Source organism: Cupressus sempervirens, chromosome 11, assembly GCF_028749045.1.
Source record: "Cupressus sempervirens isolate cs-2001-9-10 chromosome 11, ASM2874904v1, whole genome shotgun sequence".
NCBI lineage: Eukaryota > Viridiplantae > Streptophyta > Pinopsida > Cupressales > Cupressaceae > Cupressus > Cupressus sempervirens.
In genome coordinates, this window is record NC_143128.1 from 569,212,226 (window position 1) to 569,228,004 (window position 15,779).

The window sequence follows — 15,779 nt, forward strand, 5'->3', positions numbered from 1 at the left end:
GTAAAATATTCATATTCTATATCTTCCAGTCTATTGATATCATTTGTAGTAATAGAAGCTACTGATACTTATAATTTTCTATGCAGTTTATGTCAAAGGTGCACATTGTAAGTTTTTTCTTTCAGTGAGTTGTTCATATCATATAACTAACTTTTCCTTTCCTTTTTTCTTGGCACAGATTACTGGCCTTATGTTTTCAGATGTTAATCCTGATTTCCTTTATGTTCATGGGTTGGATTACGAGGTAAAGTTGATGCTTATGATGCATAAGCTGTTGTTTTTCATTAACTTTGATATATATCAACTTCTAATATGTGTTGGGCTAAAAGTATGCAAATACAAACCAAACTGGTATCAACTGTAAACTTGAAGAGAATTACTGAATCTCACAAGGCAACTACATCCATGTGCAGTTTTACAGACCAATAGACCCTGATTTATCAAAAATCTCTCTAGAGACATTTTAATGTTTGGCTGATTGCCCATGATGGTTTGCCTATCATGTTCTTTCGTTTGATCTTCCTTCCAACAATCCCATTTACAGTGCATATTTGTTTTACAGTTCCTGTTCATCTGAGCTTCAAAGGAAAGAATAATTGGCCACATAGGATGATCACTTGCTCACATGGAAGCTTTTTGGATATCAATGTTTTTCTGTTCGACATTTTTCATTTGAAAGGTTACATATGATTGGAGCTGCTGCGATTCTTATGGTGAGTATCACAAGTGTTATAAAATGATTATAGGCCATTTCCAGGCAGTTCAATGATTATCAGACTTTACTGGAACTATTGGGGAGGAATAAGGATGTCTGTTGTCTTCTCCGTGGCTTGAAATCTATATGGATGAGCTAAAACAGGCTACAAAAAAGGCAAAATGATGATAATGGTTTTTTGCTTTTCATCCTAGTGATGTAGTTCTTCTTGCCTTTTCTCTGGAAGGATTTTGGAAAGAAGTGCACTTTTTTTGAGCTCGCCTTCGCAGATACAGGGTAATTGTTGGAAACACTTTACACAATCCCTTTATGCTAGTGCTGTTGAAACATTAACTACTGTTTTTAGTGGGTTGTGTATCATTGGATAGAGGTTGGCCTGTTTTACTGATCCAGAGTAAATTCCATCTCAAGGGATATACAGAGAAAGTTGTGTGAGCCAACATTGTGATCAATAGAATTCAGATAGTCCTAAAATAATGCAGGAGCATCTAGTTCCACGAGCAATATCCACCACACAAAAAATTATATGTTTGTCTGTCTTTCAAAGTATTGTGTGCTTTGGTGTTCTAGGCATCTCCTTCCTATTGGAATCTTTTGACCTGGTCAAAATTTTTAAAATGGAGTTTTCGCTTGAATACAGTTTTAAAGCTTTGTGGGTAGTTTTATGAAAACAATCAATTTTTTTAAAATCCATAAAATTGAGAGCAAAATTCTTTAACAAAGATGTTCATGGTTGTAGTTTGCCAAATTTGGCAAATTTTCTTTGCTGGATTCTTCACTTGTTGGGAGAATTTAACTTGCGGGATTCTTCAAAAGTTCTGCAAAAATTAATTTCTTATATAACCAACGTAACTTCAGGTTATTGAAATTGCAAATTTATTTTCACAAAGAGAAAATCATAAAAATTAACATGTGGAGCAGTTGTTGTATGCTAAGTTGCTGGTTCGGGTTGAGGTTTAGATGGGGTTCAAGATTCAGGTTCGGCATTCACTCAAAACAAATTTATGGAGGGTTCAGGTTTGTTTGTACAAGTTTAAACTTGTATTTTATTATAATATATATGTAAAAATATGCTGCAGCAAATAAGTGCATACACCACTATGCTAATATTAAAGCAATTTAGCAAAATACACCAACACGTATATTAACGATATAGTTTAAATGACATAACAAACGTCAAAATACACCACCATATTAATGTTTCAGTTCAAAAATAATGTCAACATTACTAATCTATCATATGTGATCAAATATCATCAAACAAATCATCAACATTCTTCAAGTTGCAGATTAGAAGCACAAATAGTGCCGCTAGCATCAATATTAGCAACCTTGAGATCAACTTTGACCTATGTTACTGGGTTCAGATCCTAGAGCTTGGGTCTGGATCTAGATTCGTTTGGGTTCAGATTTGAGGCTGGGTCCGCTACGGCCGCGGACCCGGGCAGACCCACAATCCCAATTAGGGACCCTACCCTGACCCGCTGCGGACCCGAGCGAATCTAGGTGGACCAGTGGTGCGTGGGGCCATAAAGTGTTCGGTTCCAAATAACATTAAAATATGATTTTTTAATTTTATTTTTTTTGTTTCTAACCCTAAAGGAAAGCAAATAAGATACTTTTCATTCATCTAATCTCTCATTTTGGTGTGGCCATTTTGCAAGTTTGAAAAGAAGGTTGTAGAGATTGTTTGTGGAGTCTCAAATCCTTCCAATAATTAGTGTTGAGTGTTCCAAGTATGCATTTGATCCTTTCTTTTGCTTCTTTCATAGTTTGTTTTTAGTTTTTTTATTGTTCTAAAATTTTATCAAGTTTTGTATAAGTTCTAAAATAATTTTTATTTTATTTTTGTTATAGATTGCAAGCATCATAATAAGTAGTTAGAGTTCAGTGGGTGGGAAGGGATCCCAAAGATTTAAAGTTGATAAAGTTTCTCCTTTGTGGAAGTATCCAACATTGAGCAATGTGTTGGAGGGGGAGGGTATATATGGAAATCCAATTTTTGCCAAACCCAATATAGAAGCTCATATTACAGGGTTAAACATCATTTCATAGGCCCACAAGGTCAAGGGATTAGCATGTGTGAGGGGCCCCAGATGGAGGTAAAAAGGGGTTGTCAACTTCTCAAATAGTAGGCATGTTAAAAGAACAACAAGAGGCTGATAGGTTAGTGTCAAAGGGGAAAAATGATAGATCAAAGAAAAAACCACCAATACCACCCTCTCAAACAACCACTAGACATCCCTTCCTACCTACCCCATCTACGGATGAAGATGAAATAGAAACACCCCCATCCCGCAAGAGAGGTCCATTAGATAATGCATTTCAAAATGAATTGAGAGAAATTGCTGTTATAAAGGTTGGGCATTGCCTCATTACAAATGTGTTTCATTCAATCTAGTGACATCGCCTTATTGGAGAGAGATGATGCAAGCAATAAGTGAAACACCTCGTGGCTACTGACCCCTTGGATATGAAAAGTTGAGAATTAACATATTGCATAATGAGAGAAAGAATGTAGAAAACCTTCTCAAACCAATAAGAGATTCCTGGATCCAAATGGGGTTGACCATTGTCTCTGATGGATGGAAAGATTGTGAAAATTGTCCATTAGTAAATATGATTGTTGTCTCCCCCAAGGGGGCAATGTTTTTGAGGGCTGTTGATTGTGAAGGTAAGGTAAAGGATGTAAATTTTATTGCCCATCTTCTCATTGAATCCATAGAGTCCATGGGAGTTGACAATGTTGTCCAAGTAATAATGGACAATGCTAAAGTTTGTAGGGTTGCAAGTGCATTGGTAGAAGCACGATATGATCATATCTTTTAGACACCATGCACCGTCGACTCCTTTTACTTGGTGATGACACCCAAATTGAATGGGTGAAAAAAGTATACGAGGAGGGTAAGGAGATCCAAATGTTTGTGACAAACCACCATATGTCACAAGTAGGGTATTTTTAGTGGTGAATATTTGTAATTTTGCGAATTTTAGAATTTTTTTGCTAGTAATTTGGCTAATAATTTAAGGTTTAATGCAACCTAAATCGCCACATTTTTATTAAATTTAGTTCTAAGATATTTTAAATCGCTCAATAATTTATTTTATTAAAAACTTTAAACTCAAAGATTCGCCACAATATTTGATACATGATTAGATTTGATTCACCTAAATATTATATATTATAGAAGGAATTAAAATTAATTCACCAATAATTATCATAATTATTAGTTACTTTAGGGATATATTACCAATATTTAATTTTTACTATTGATTAAAAATATAATGTAATCATCCTCATAATTTCCATGAGATAAAACATGTTCAATTTTGATTTGTAATATTCCATGATGATTAGCGAACTTCCTATTATTATTGACATTCGCCAATATTTTCTACTGAAAATTTATGATTTCAAAATAATCGCCAATGTAAATTATTTTTAAAATAAAAAGTTTGAGAGATTCGCCGATAAAATATTTTGGTTTTTCAAAATAACGAAAGATTCACCAATAATTTATATCTTTTCTGGGAGCGGGGTTTCTTAAAGTTTACCCTGGTCAAAAGCAATTTTCAAAGATTTCTCTTGCTTGGATTTATTGAAGGTAAATTTTAAACTCTAATTAGTTTCATTTATCATTTTGTGTCATACTTTACATAATTGAATAAAATGTTTTTAACTTTTTAGTTTTTTGTGTTGCTTACATATTTGATATTTTAAATGTGTTATTATATTAACTTACAATTTGAATTAACATGGTAATATGTTGTTGAAACAAGGTTTGCTTCACACACAATCATCTGTAGACGACTTGTGATGGTGAAATGAGAATTGTCCCAAATGGTTATTAGTAACCGATGGGGTGGATGAAAGCAAGCCGATATAGAAAGGGGTAAAATTGTAAAGGATATGATCTTGAGTGATGATTTTTTGAATAGGGTGGAATATGTATTAAAATTCACTGAGCCTATCATGTCTATGCTTTGGTTTGCCGACACTGGTGAGCCTTGTTTGGGGGACATATATGATGCCATGGACTTTATGCTAGAAAGAGTGAAATCGGTAAGTTCAAATTTTTATACAATACTTTATCCCTATTTATTGAGAGATTTCGATTTTTAATTTTAATTAAGTGATTAACACTACATTAAGATAACTTACATGAACATCATTTGACATCCCAGGTCATTTAGAGGAGAGAGTGGGATCTTGAGGAAACCATGCACAATTAGGTGAAGAAAATTGTTCTACATTGCTAGAACAAGATGACTACACCTTTACACCTCCTAGCAAATGCACATTCTCCTAGGTATTATAGTGGTGAGATACTTTCTATTCCTGGTAGAGTGGCACCATTTAGAGATCCTAAGGTTGCTAGTGGGTATCAGAGGGCATTTAGTAGGCTCTTTAGCGATCTTGATGTGGCAGAAAATGTTAGGAGAGTGTTTGCAGATTTTGTCTTAGGCAAAAATGCAAACCTTGAAGCAATCAATGACCAATGTAGAATGGATGCCATTAGATGGTGGTACTTACATGGGCAATATTACATGTACCTCCAACCTCTTGTCAGAGGTAAGTATTTAAGTTTTTGTTTTCCTTTTCTTATGGCCACTTAGCTTGTAGAATTAGCACTCTTAAATTCCTATTGTATTGTACAATTTCTAATTTTTTAAAATTGTATTGGCTGTCCCTATAGGTTGCGAGCTCATTTGCTAGTAGGCGGAATTGGAGTATATACTCATTTATCCACTCAATGAAGCGTAATCAATTGAATTCGAAGATAGCAGAGGACTTGGTATTTATTCACAACAACTGACGCATCCTATCACGCAAGGATCCAAGATATAAGACAGGGTCAGAGAAGTTGTGGGATGTTTTACCCGAGATTGCTGTCTTGGATATGACCGTTTAGGATCTATCGAGAATTTCATTGGTAGATGTTGAGAAGGACGAGGAGGATGTGATGGCATTTGGGGCTAATGGAACCAGTTTGGGTTCCAATGGTGAGGATGTTGATATAGATGGGGATGAAGCCATTGATCCCTCATTTTTTTATGACCCATTTGACTCTTGAAGGGCATTTGCATCTTCGATACTATGAGTCTATGGTCATTCATAATCTATTAAACATTTTTCATTTGTCATTATGTTTCAAACTTTATTATCTATCAATCTGATGAACTAGTCTATGTTTTGAAATTTCATTTTGCATTTTAGTAATTCAATGTATGATTTTCTTTATAACATTTACATAGATTAATGAGCGACTATTTAATGTTTATCTTTGACATTTGGCATTGATCAATGATCAAGTAACATTAGTATATTCATACTATGAAATGACTTAGTATGTTAGTTTTACAACTATGCATGTTTCTCCTTTTTTTGTGTATATATATATACCCATGAACCCACCCACGAACCCACCCACGAACCCAAATGGGGAAAAAATAATTTGCGGAACCCACAAACCCGAACCCTGAACTTGAATCCATCCTCGAACCCAAATCAGCAACTTAGACTTTAACATCACTAAGTATTTGGCGAGCACCATCATCAATTGGAAGTGCAACAAAGTGGGCTTCCAACTCCACGGGCTCTAGTTCAACATCCCAATGCTTTGCCTCATCTTTTTTGTAAGTATTCTCTTTGTCTATTGTAAGCCTCAAGTTTGAATGCACAAAGACCAAGTTATCCACCTTTTTGGAATGTAAATAATTAGAATCTTAAGATTAACAAACTTACTCGTTATAAAATTCTGATGGGAATGGGTTGCAGGTGTTGGTACATTTGTCTATGGAAGTACCACCATTTATAAGCATCAACATTGTTTTTCTCTGCAAGAGCTTCAAAACCACAATCATTGGTGCTCTTGAAACTCATAAGTTCAAATCTCACTGCAGGTTGTAGGGCTTGGGAAAGAGTCTTTGAAGGGATGCCTTGTACCCTTGAGCAACTTCAAGATCTCTAAATGGGGCAACTCTCGAGGCTCGATTGTAACGTCTCCATTTTAGCAAGCTCTTGCAGCTAGGCTTAGTTCATCATTGCGACCCTTGTGAGTTGATAGTGTGTTTTGAGGGTCTCTATTGATTAACTTTCTGTTTATAGTAATTCAATTGTGGGCAATCCCTATTTTTTAGGAATGCAGTCAAGGCACCATGTGTTGGCTTCTTTAGTGTTTTAATTGGGTAAATTAATAGAGCTCTATATTATAAGTTATTTATTAGGATTATCTTAATAAACAACTTTAAGTGTTATAATTTGATAGTGTGTTGAAGAAGCCTCTTATATGAAAGGTGTCTTCATGAAGCTATGTGTTTGAGAGTAATTTATTTAAAATAATTGATGGAAGCTTCTAATTAAAAGGTGTATTGATGAAGCATCTTTAATGGCAGGTGTATTGGGGAAGTCAAGTTGCATTATAAAAGAGGCTTCATGAAAGAAATAGATTCATTCTTGCCTATTGCTTTTTTATATTTTCTTGTGAGGGTTTGAAGTTGTGAATTCTCTTGAGGACTGATTCCTCTTGATTTGAGAATCAATTTTCTGTTGTTGTATAGCAAATTGGATTAGCATTCTGAATCTAAGTGTGTTGCATTCAATTCGTTGTTGAGGTATAGCGAATTCAATTATTTCTTCAATCTAATTTTGGCCATCTTCCTCTACTGTGTCACTGTTTCTAGGCTGGTGATTATGTGCTGAAGATTCATCTGGGGTTTGTAAGAGGAACTGTGCAAGGAATTGTATTCATATTGTGGCTACATTATTGGTTTTGAGATAACTATTAGACTTGGGGTTAAATCTGCCATTGGAAGCCACATTGGATGCTTCTATGTTTGCCATGGTGACTTATAATTGAATTGGGTGAGGCTGTGATTCATGCTTGGGGATTTAGAAGGTCTGTGTGTTTCATCATTTCTAAGTAATGTTGGTTCATAACAGACCTGCGATTATTTTTAGAAAGGCCATGTCCAAGTTTTAAGCTTGCAAATTGATTGTAGAAGGGCCATGTGCAAGCACTAAATGCTGCAACCACTTTTCTCCAATTGGCGTTGGACTTGGAAATGTTTGTCCATCATTTTTGGGACTTCTTTCAATAGCCTTCAGCGTTACCAGGCTCAATAATAATTTTGAAACTTAAAAGTGTGTGCATCATTGTTATTTTGGTATTTTGAACATTGCAAATCTTACATAGTAAATAAAGTTGGTTGTTGGTGTAATGTCATAATTGAACTGCTCTAATCAGTTAATTAGACTGCATATCAAGTGTTTGTGAAAAAGTCTATTGGTTGTAGATGTGCATTGTACATATAGAAATCATATGTATGCATCTGAAAGGGATAAAAAGGATTGCATTGTAATTTGGTTCTTTGCCTAGACTTCTTGGTAAATTTTGGAAGCATGATGACATTATTCAAAACAACTCCAAAGAAGCAAACAGAATCTGAAAATAAAATACAATGAGATAGAGCTTGCATGTAAAGTGTTTGACGAAATGTCAAACTTTTAAAAAGTTAAATGGTTGAGGGTTTGTTAGAGTTAGGACTGGTTGGAGTTCTTACACCAATGCAAAGGCAAGTAGATGTAAAGGGGTAGTCATTTTGCTCCATCTCTCTACCATGATTAGTTGTAGCTGTTTGAAGAACTTTTGATTAGAATCTTCCTCCCTCTCATTTATGATATTTCTAATATCCTCAATCATGGAGTCACTGCCATCATATACCTCACCCAAGCAAGGCCTATCCATGCCAGTGTATTAGATCATGCTCAATATAGGCTCGGTGACCTTCAAAAGGTACTTAACACAATCCCACCAAGAGGCATCTAATATCAATGCCTTAATGGTAGTTGCCTTGGGACAATTACGTTACCTCCATATGCTTGAATTAGCATTGATTTCCATTCTAGCTAATGCCATTTTAACCTTGACAAGGCATCTCAAAACAATAGTGCAGGAGGCAAAGCGGGTCCTAACAAGCTATTTCAAGATTAAAAACAATAATAAAGCAAAATTAAGATTTTAGTAAAACATTTGTGGGGACAGAGTGATGGGCGAGAGAGTGGGAAATTACAGAGGATTTCGACAGGGTCCGTTTTTGGGCACCAAATCAGACGGGTTGGATCATGGAGCAAAGCAAACAGTAGTAGGCATAGAGACAAGTAGGGAAGATCAGGTTGCATCAAACGCAAAGGACAAACAATTTCAATCTATGAGATTTGCAGAAAAATACAGAGGGTTGTATGAACGGGATTGTAACAATGGGCAGGACGTTCTTTATTAACCCACGGTTCTGTTTGAAACAAAAAGGCAAGCAAAAATGACAGGAACCTTTTGATATCTGCGAAAGAGATACACCTTTCAATAGTAAGATCTGTAGTGATTTCATAGATCAAGATAGTCTGTCAAAGACGGATCGATTGACAAATTCAAAAGAGGGAGAATGCTCACATTCAGTGAAGAATGTCAATAAGATCACGGATTCATCCTAGCGAGCTGCCTTTAATCCAAATTTTGTCTCTGGCAATGGCAAGGGAACATAAAGGTCAAATATTTTTGGAGGAAAAAACAACCTGAAGCTATGGTGCAGAAGAATAGTGCTATCATCTATCAAGAAACTCTTGAAATCAATATCCCAGAAAGACTTTTAGCACCGCATGTGGATTTTATGAGAAACACAACATTGCATGTGCAAATTCAAGAGAACAGATTAAGTAGACAAGAAATTCAAGATTGGACAAAAGAAAGCTGGGAAGGTATGAAAGAAATATTGTTTCATGAATCAGCCTTAAATTGTTTTACTGTTCTATTTCATTCAGCTTTGTATAGGGATAGAGTACACAAGTTCAAAGGCTGGTTTTGTAAGGGTTATGGTTTATCTACATTTCATTTTTCACCAAATTTTGTTCCAAAGCTAGATGATGTGATCTTCTTTCCACACTGGGTAGAATTCCCAGATTTACCTTTGGAATATAGAGATCCTGAGATTATTGAACTCATAGCAAACAGGATGGGAATTTTCATTAAACATGATTTGATCCCCTATGAGCAAGTCTTTAGGTCGGTAAGGGTCTGTATTCTGATAAGTAATAAAAAACCAATACCCAACAATTTAATCTTTCACTCAAAATGGGGAGATTGGTATCAAAAGATTCTCTGTCGCTAAGACATTTTAATTCTGCATGCCGGGGTAACAATGTTGATAAAATTATGGTATGTGAAGATCACTCTACTATGGCTGTAAATTGTAAATTTTGGAAAGAAGCAGAAACACTTATAGATGGAAGCACAGAGGTATATTCAAGTTGGACTGAGAATGAAGATGATATTGAGACAAATTAGGAGATTCCTAAGTTACTAGCATCTTCAATTCAACAAGTTAATATGCAAGAAATTTTGCAAAAACAAGATTCCAGTTGTGATAAGGCTATAGCTAATAAGTTGGATGTTACAAGGGATCTCGCTACAGTAGTTAGTGAAAATAGTGGGAAGAGGGACTCGCTGTTCAAGTCAATCATTGAAGATTTGCGATTAAACCAGCAAGAAGGATTTTTAACGAATTGTAATCAGGACTCCCCCTTTTTCAAGCAATTGCATTCAGTTTCAGAGGTAATGTCACATAGTCAAATGTTATATTGTCAAAGGAAGAATTCTAAATGTCACTTTGCTTTGCATTTCCCTATTTACATAATAGCTTTTAGTTTTAAGGACCAATTTAAATTTATGGAATACGCTATTACAGTCCTTCATTGAACACTCACATATCCCTTATGTAAAGAGATCTTTATCAGAGTTTATCCTAAGGTATCCAGAGATAATTATGATTGGAATTATGAAGATATTATCACTCAACAAGTCATGTTTAATAACTCATCATTGGCTGAGTTTATACCACAATTTCAACAAGTTATGAAAAATGTTAAGCTGGGCCATAATGTATATAAGGATATGCAAAATTTGGCAAATGAGATATCTGATTTCATTGTCTCTGAGCAATTTCAATTGTTAGTAGATGAAATAAATAGAGAAGATAATATTCAGGAATTAAATTTCTTTTGTGAGGAGAATGAATTGTATCAGGGATCAGCAAACAAAATTTGTGTAACAACCTGCCTTGTTCTATTATTTTTTTATGTTTATTTCTTCCTGTAATTTTGTCAAACAATTGTCTTGCAACCAAATTTCTTATAGTTTTCAGCTTGATGTTGATCAATGGTTTCTCAAGATTGTTTGTATTTCATATGAGATGCAAATAGGAGGCAACATAGAACCATATGCAACTAATAACAATGACCATTCATTTATTTCTTGTTTCAGATTATCAGGAAATTACAACTACCATAACAATAATATCTTCTCATTAAACTCAACACATTATATCAACTATAAAGTTTAATGATGGTCCATACCCATTGCGGTTACGGCAGTGTTAATAGCTCTAAAATTGCTACAGTAACTTGCAGCTACAGTGATCCAGACTGCGAAAGTAACTTGCTGCTACAGTAACTCGCTGCTACAACACTGTGCTACAGTGATTCGGGCTGCTACAGTACCGCGCTACAATGATTCGGGCTGCTACAGTAACTTGCTGCTATAGTGATTCGGACTGCTATAGTAACTCGCTGCTACAGTGATTCCGACTGCTACAGTAACTCACTGCTACAGTACCGCGTGACAGGAGCTTGTTGTTACCATGTTGAATCTCAAGACCATATCTTTCAATGGCGTCAAGATTTCCAACTTGAAGGGATTTCGTCCTTCAAACTATTGAGATATAATCTCTAGAATATTACCCAATTTTTTTGATATTTCCGAGCATATTTAAAAGAAGCTCTTCCATTTCTTTTATAGTGTTCTCACAAGGGCTCCATCCTTCGTTTTCTCAATGTGGGATAAAACATAACTCCCTTTATGTAACTTATGTCTCCAATGTGTTATAAAATAAAGGGGACTCTTTTAATTTAAATATTTCCCACAAACTATAGTCTATGCATTAATAAAGTTAAATATTTAAATTTAACTTTATAAAATAGCTTTATCAATGCATAACAAATCTTATCAATGATAAACAAGTCTTCTTGTCGATTTTAAACAATTACCATCGACATACCGTTGCCATTGGATGTCCGACCATGTCTAAGATGACTTACTATAAATAGTAAGTATGCCTAAAGTTGCCTCAAAACCTCTCAGAAAGACTTGCAACTGAAACTATCTAGGCCAAATGGCCTCTAAGCCCCTTTAATGTCCTGGTTAGCCTACGGGACCGTGGGGAAATAGGCTAACGACAACATCATGCTATGAATGCTAAAAAGGAGACATTACAATTTGGCAAGAAGTTTGTGATCACGATGAACAATACTCATGTAAAAACCTGGAGGTTGAGGAGGGCAAATTTGATTTTTCATAGACCTTATCAATTATGCAAACCCCTAGTGAAAAACATAATGTTGTTCAGACTCCTAAAACTCATGGTAGGAAAAGCAAAAGTGTGGAAGCAAAAGAGGAAATTGTTGTGGGGACTCAATCTACATTGGAAGACTAATTCAAAATAGTCAAAAGAGTTACCAGGAGGACCAGAGGTTCCTTGGCTGTATTATGAGGATCATTACATGGAATATCAGGGGCATTAATGCCATTGACAAAAGGAGTAGAATTAAAGATATATTAGATAATTCAAAGAGTGACATCATTTTATTGCAAGAATCAAAATTGTCAGACAGTAAATATCATGATACAATTTCTAAGTGGAAAAATTGGAAATTGGTTCATGTTTCAAGCAATGGGGCGTCAGGAGAATTAATAACTTTATGGAACCCTAGATCAATATCAGGTCATTTACTTGATAAAGGAATGAGTTGGTTATGTTGTCTTTTTGAGCATTTTGATATTTCCATGACGATATTTAATGTATATGGGCCAATGAGTGGAGCTGAGAAGGTAAAGCTTTAGGATGATATCTCCAACAAACTCAGAGATTTAGGGGATCAGAATTGTATTATAGGAGGTGATTTTAATGCTATCAGAGACATTAAGGAAAAACAAGGGGGGATTTTCCCTTCTATAAAAATGCTGGAGGAATTTGATAAATTTATCTGTGATAATGATTTGTCTGAAGTAAGGTCTTCAAGTGGAATTTTTTCTTGGTTTAATAAAAGAGACGGATTTTTGTAAATTGCAGAGAAGCTTGATAAATTTTTGATTGCTAAAGCTTGGAATTTAACTACAATACGCTTCACTTCGGAAATTTTATCTTTTCCAGGTTTTGACCATTTTCCAGTAGCCTTAAATTTAAACAAGAATACACTTAAGTCTTTGGATAAGAAAAATCCTCTTTTAAGTTTGAGAGAATGTGGTTCAGACATCCTCATTTTTTACCATTAATTAGACAATGGCGGACTAGTGCACCAGCAGTAAAGGGGAATCACATGTTTCGATTTTTCAAAAAGATGCAGTATCTTAAAGATAAGATTAGGAACTGGAATAAGCAAGTTTATAAAAACATTTTTGAAGAAAAGAAATTTGTTTTTCAGAAATTGATAGAGATTAATGAAGAAATTATCAAGTCTGGGCTGAACTCAAAGTTATTTTCAATGCAGAAGGAAAAACAAGTCGAGTGGATGGAGTTATGTAGTAGAGAAGAAGAGTATTGGAGGCAAAAATCTAGGGAACTTTGGCTTAGTGAGGGAGATCGAAACACGAAATATTTTCATGCTGCAGCAAATCAGAGGAAAGCAAATAATGTCATTTTTTCTATTCTAGATCATAATTCTGGCAAGATTATTAAAGAGGAATCAGAAATCAAGAAGGTAGGGGTTAATTTCTTTAAAGATCTACTTGATCCGGGGAATAAAGTAGATTCTTGTGATGATTAGCTTGCCGTATTTCTTGATGCTATCCCAAATATAATTTCAGAGGAGGATAATAAAGGACTTATGAAACCATTTTCCATGGTGGAAATTTGGGAAGTGGTGAAATCTTTCCCTCCTGATAAAGCTCCTGGACCTTATGGTTTTACAGCCTTATTCTTTCAAAAGTGTTGGGATGTTCTTGGTTGGGAGCTATTATTAGTATTAGAGGTTTCCAGGAAGACAGGTAGTATGTTGAAAGAATTTAATGCTACAAATGTTGCTATTATTCCTAAGAAAGGAGATACACAATCATTCTCAGACTTTAGGCCCATATCATTATGTAATACCATATATAAGATTTTCACTAAAGCCATTTATTTTAGACTTAAAGCCATTTTACCATATATTATTTCTTCAGAACAAGGGGGACTTGTACTTGGTAGAGAGACATCAGAGGGTGCAATTGTGGCACATGAAACTTTGCATTTCATTAAAGAACATCAAATACCCTCTTTTGTGATAAAGTTGGACATGATGAAAGCCTACGACCGAGTTAATTGGTTTTTTCTTTTTAAAGTTTTGGAAAAGATGGGCTTTGGGAAAAAATGGTGTAAATGGATCAAAGCGTGTGTTTCAAGGGCACACTTCTCAGTTCTCATCAATGGTTCTCCAGAAGGCTACTTCCAATCCTCTCAGGGTATCAGGCAGGGAGATCCACTATCTCCGGCCTTATTCATTTTAATGGCAGAAGCTCTTAGTAGAGCTATTAGTAATTCCCAACAGTCTGATTAGTGGCAAGGCATTCAATTTGGTAGTAAGGAGCTAGCTTTTACTCATTCTTTGTTTGCAGACGATACCTTGTTGTTTGGATTATCAAGTATTAAAGAAGCTAAATACATAAAGGCAATATTGGACTTATATACTAAGTTTTCTGGGCAAAAGGTTAGCAATGCAAAATCTAAAATTTTCCTATTTAACACAGGGTCTGAAGTGGGAAGAAGAATTTGTAAGATTTTAGAGTTTGAACAGGATCATTTGCCCTCTTCGTATTTGGGAGTTCCTTTTATTATGGGAAGTAATAAATCTTCTTATTGGATCAATATTATTAGGAGGATCAAGGCTAGAACTATGTCTTGGAAAGTGAGGTGGTTAACTTTATCGGGCCGTATTATGTTAGTCAAGTCTGTGCTTGCTGCTATTCCGAACTACTTTTTCTCTGTATTATCAGCGCCTATGAATGTTATTATGTAGATTCAGAGCATAATCAGAGGCTTCTTATGGTCTGATAACATGATAGGAGCAAAGAAAATCCCATTAATCTCATTCAATGAAATGGCAATTGACAAAAGCAGTGGGGGTGTTAATTTGCCAAACTTGCAATCAAGAAATAAAGCTTTTGGTGCTAAGTTAGTTTGGTTTATGTATGAAAGAGCAGATGCAAAATGGTGTAAAATTATGCAATGGAAATATTTAGATTCAACTGCTCCTTCTAGGATTTTTACACTAGAAAATTTACCTAAGGGCTTTGCAATTTGGAATTTTATGGCAGATTCACGGACTCTAATTACTAAATATCTTTCGTGGAAAGTCAATAATGGGTCCACAGTGTTATTCTGGGAGGACTCTTGGAATGGACTCCCAGCCTTAACTACGATGTATTCTTTCAGGCTTTGGAAACATATCTTTTGTAAGTATTGGGGTGTGCATGTTGAAGATTATTTTGAAGAGGTGGATCTAACTTCAAGTTTAGTTATTTGGAAGAACCCAGATGATTTCCCCATACCAGAGGAGATTAAGAATGATTTTGTTAATGAATGTAAATCAAGAATTGTGTTGGTGTCTTCGAAAAATGATGAGTTAATTTGGGCTCCTAGTCAGGAGGGGAAATATTTGGTCAAAATGGATTGTTTGGCAGCTTCACATCAGCTTTCAGGTAGGAAGAAATCTAGAGCTTATATGTTTTGTTGGAATTCAGTTGTTTTACCAAAAGCTGGTTCTTTCGCTTGGCTGGCACTTAGGACGAGAATTCTGACAGGGGACTGATTGCAAAAGTTAAAAATAGTTCAGAATTTTAAATCTGTGTTATGTCTAGAGGAATCAGAATCAGTTGATCATCTATTTGTTCAATGTAAAGTGGCCCAGGAATGCTGGTCATTTGTGTTACAGAAGTTAAATGTGATGTTTCGTTTGCCAAACACACTTTGGGATTTATTC

General features: G+C 35.2%; 1 protein-coding gene across 1 annotated transcript in view; it reads left to right on the top strand.

The window, feature by feature from the left end:
- Positions 1-15,779, top strand: part of LOC149530903 (uncharacterized) — a 266,245-nt gene that overhangs the window by 239,734 nt on the left and 10,732 nt on the right. Inside the window, exon 11 of the mRNA XM_089810481.1 lies at positions 179-244. Coding sequence (XP_089666607.1) covers positions 179-244 — 66 coding nt within the window. The remainder of the gene's footprint in view (positions 1-178; positions 245-15,779) is intronic.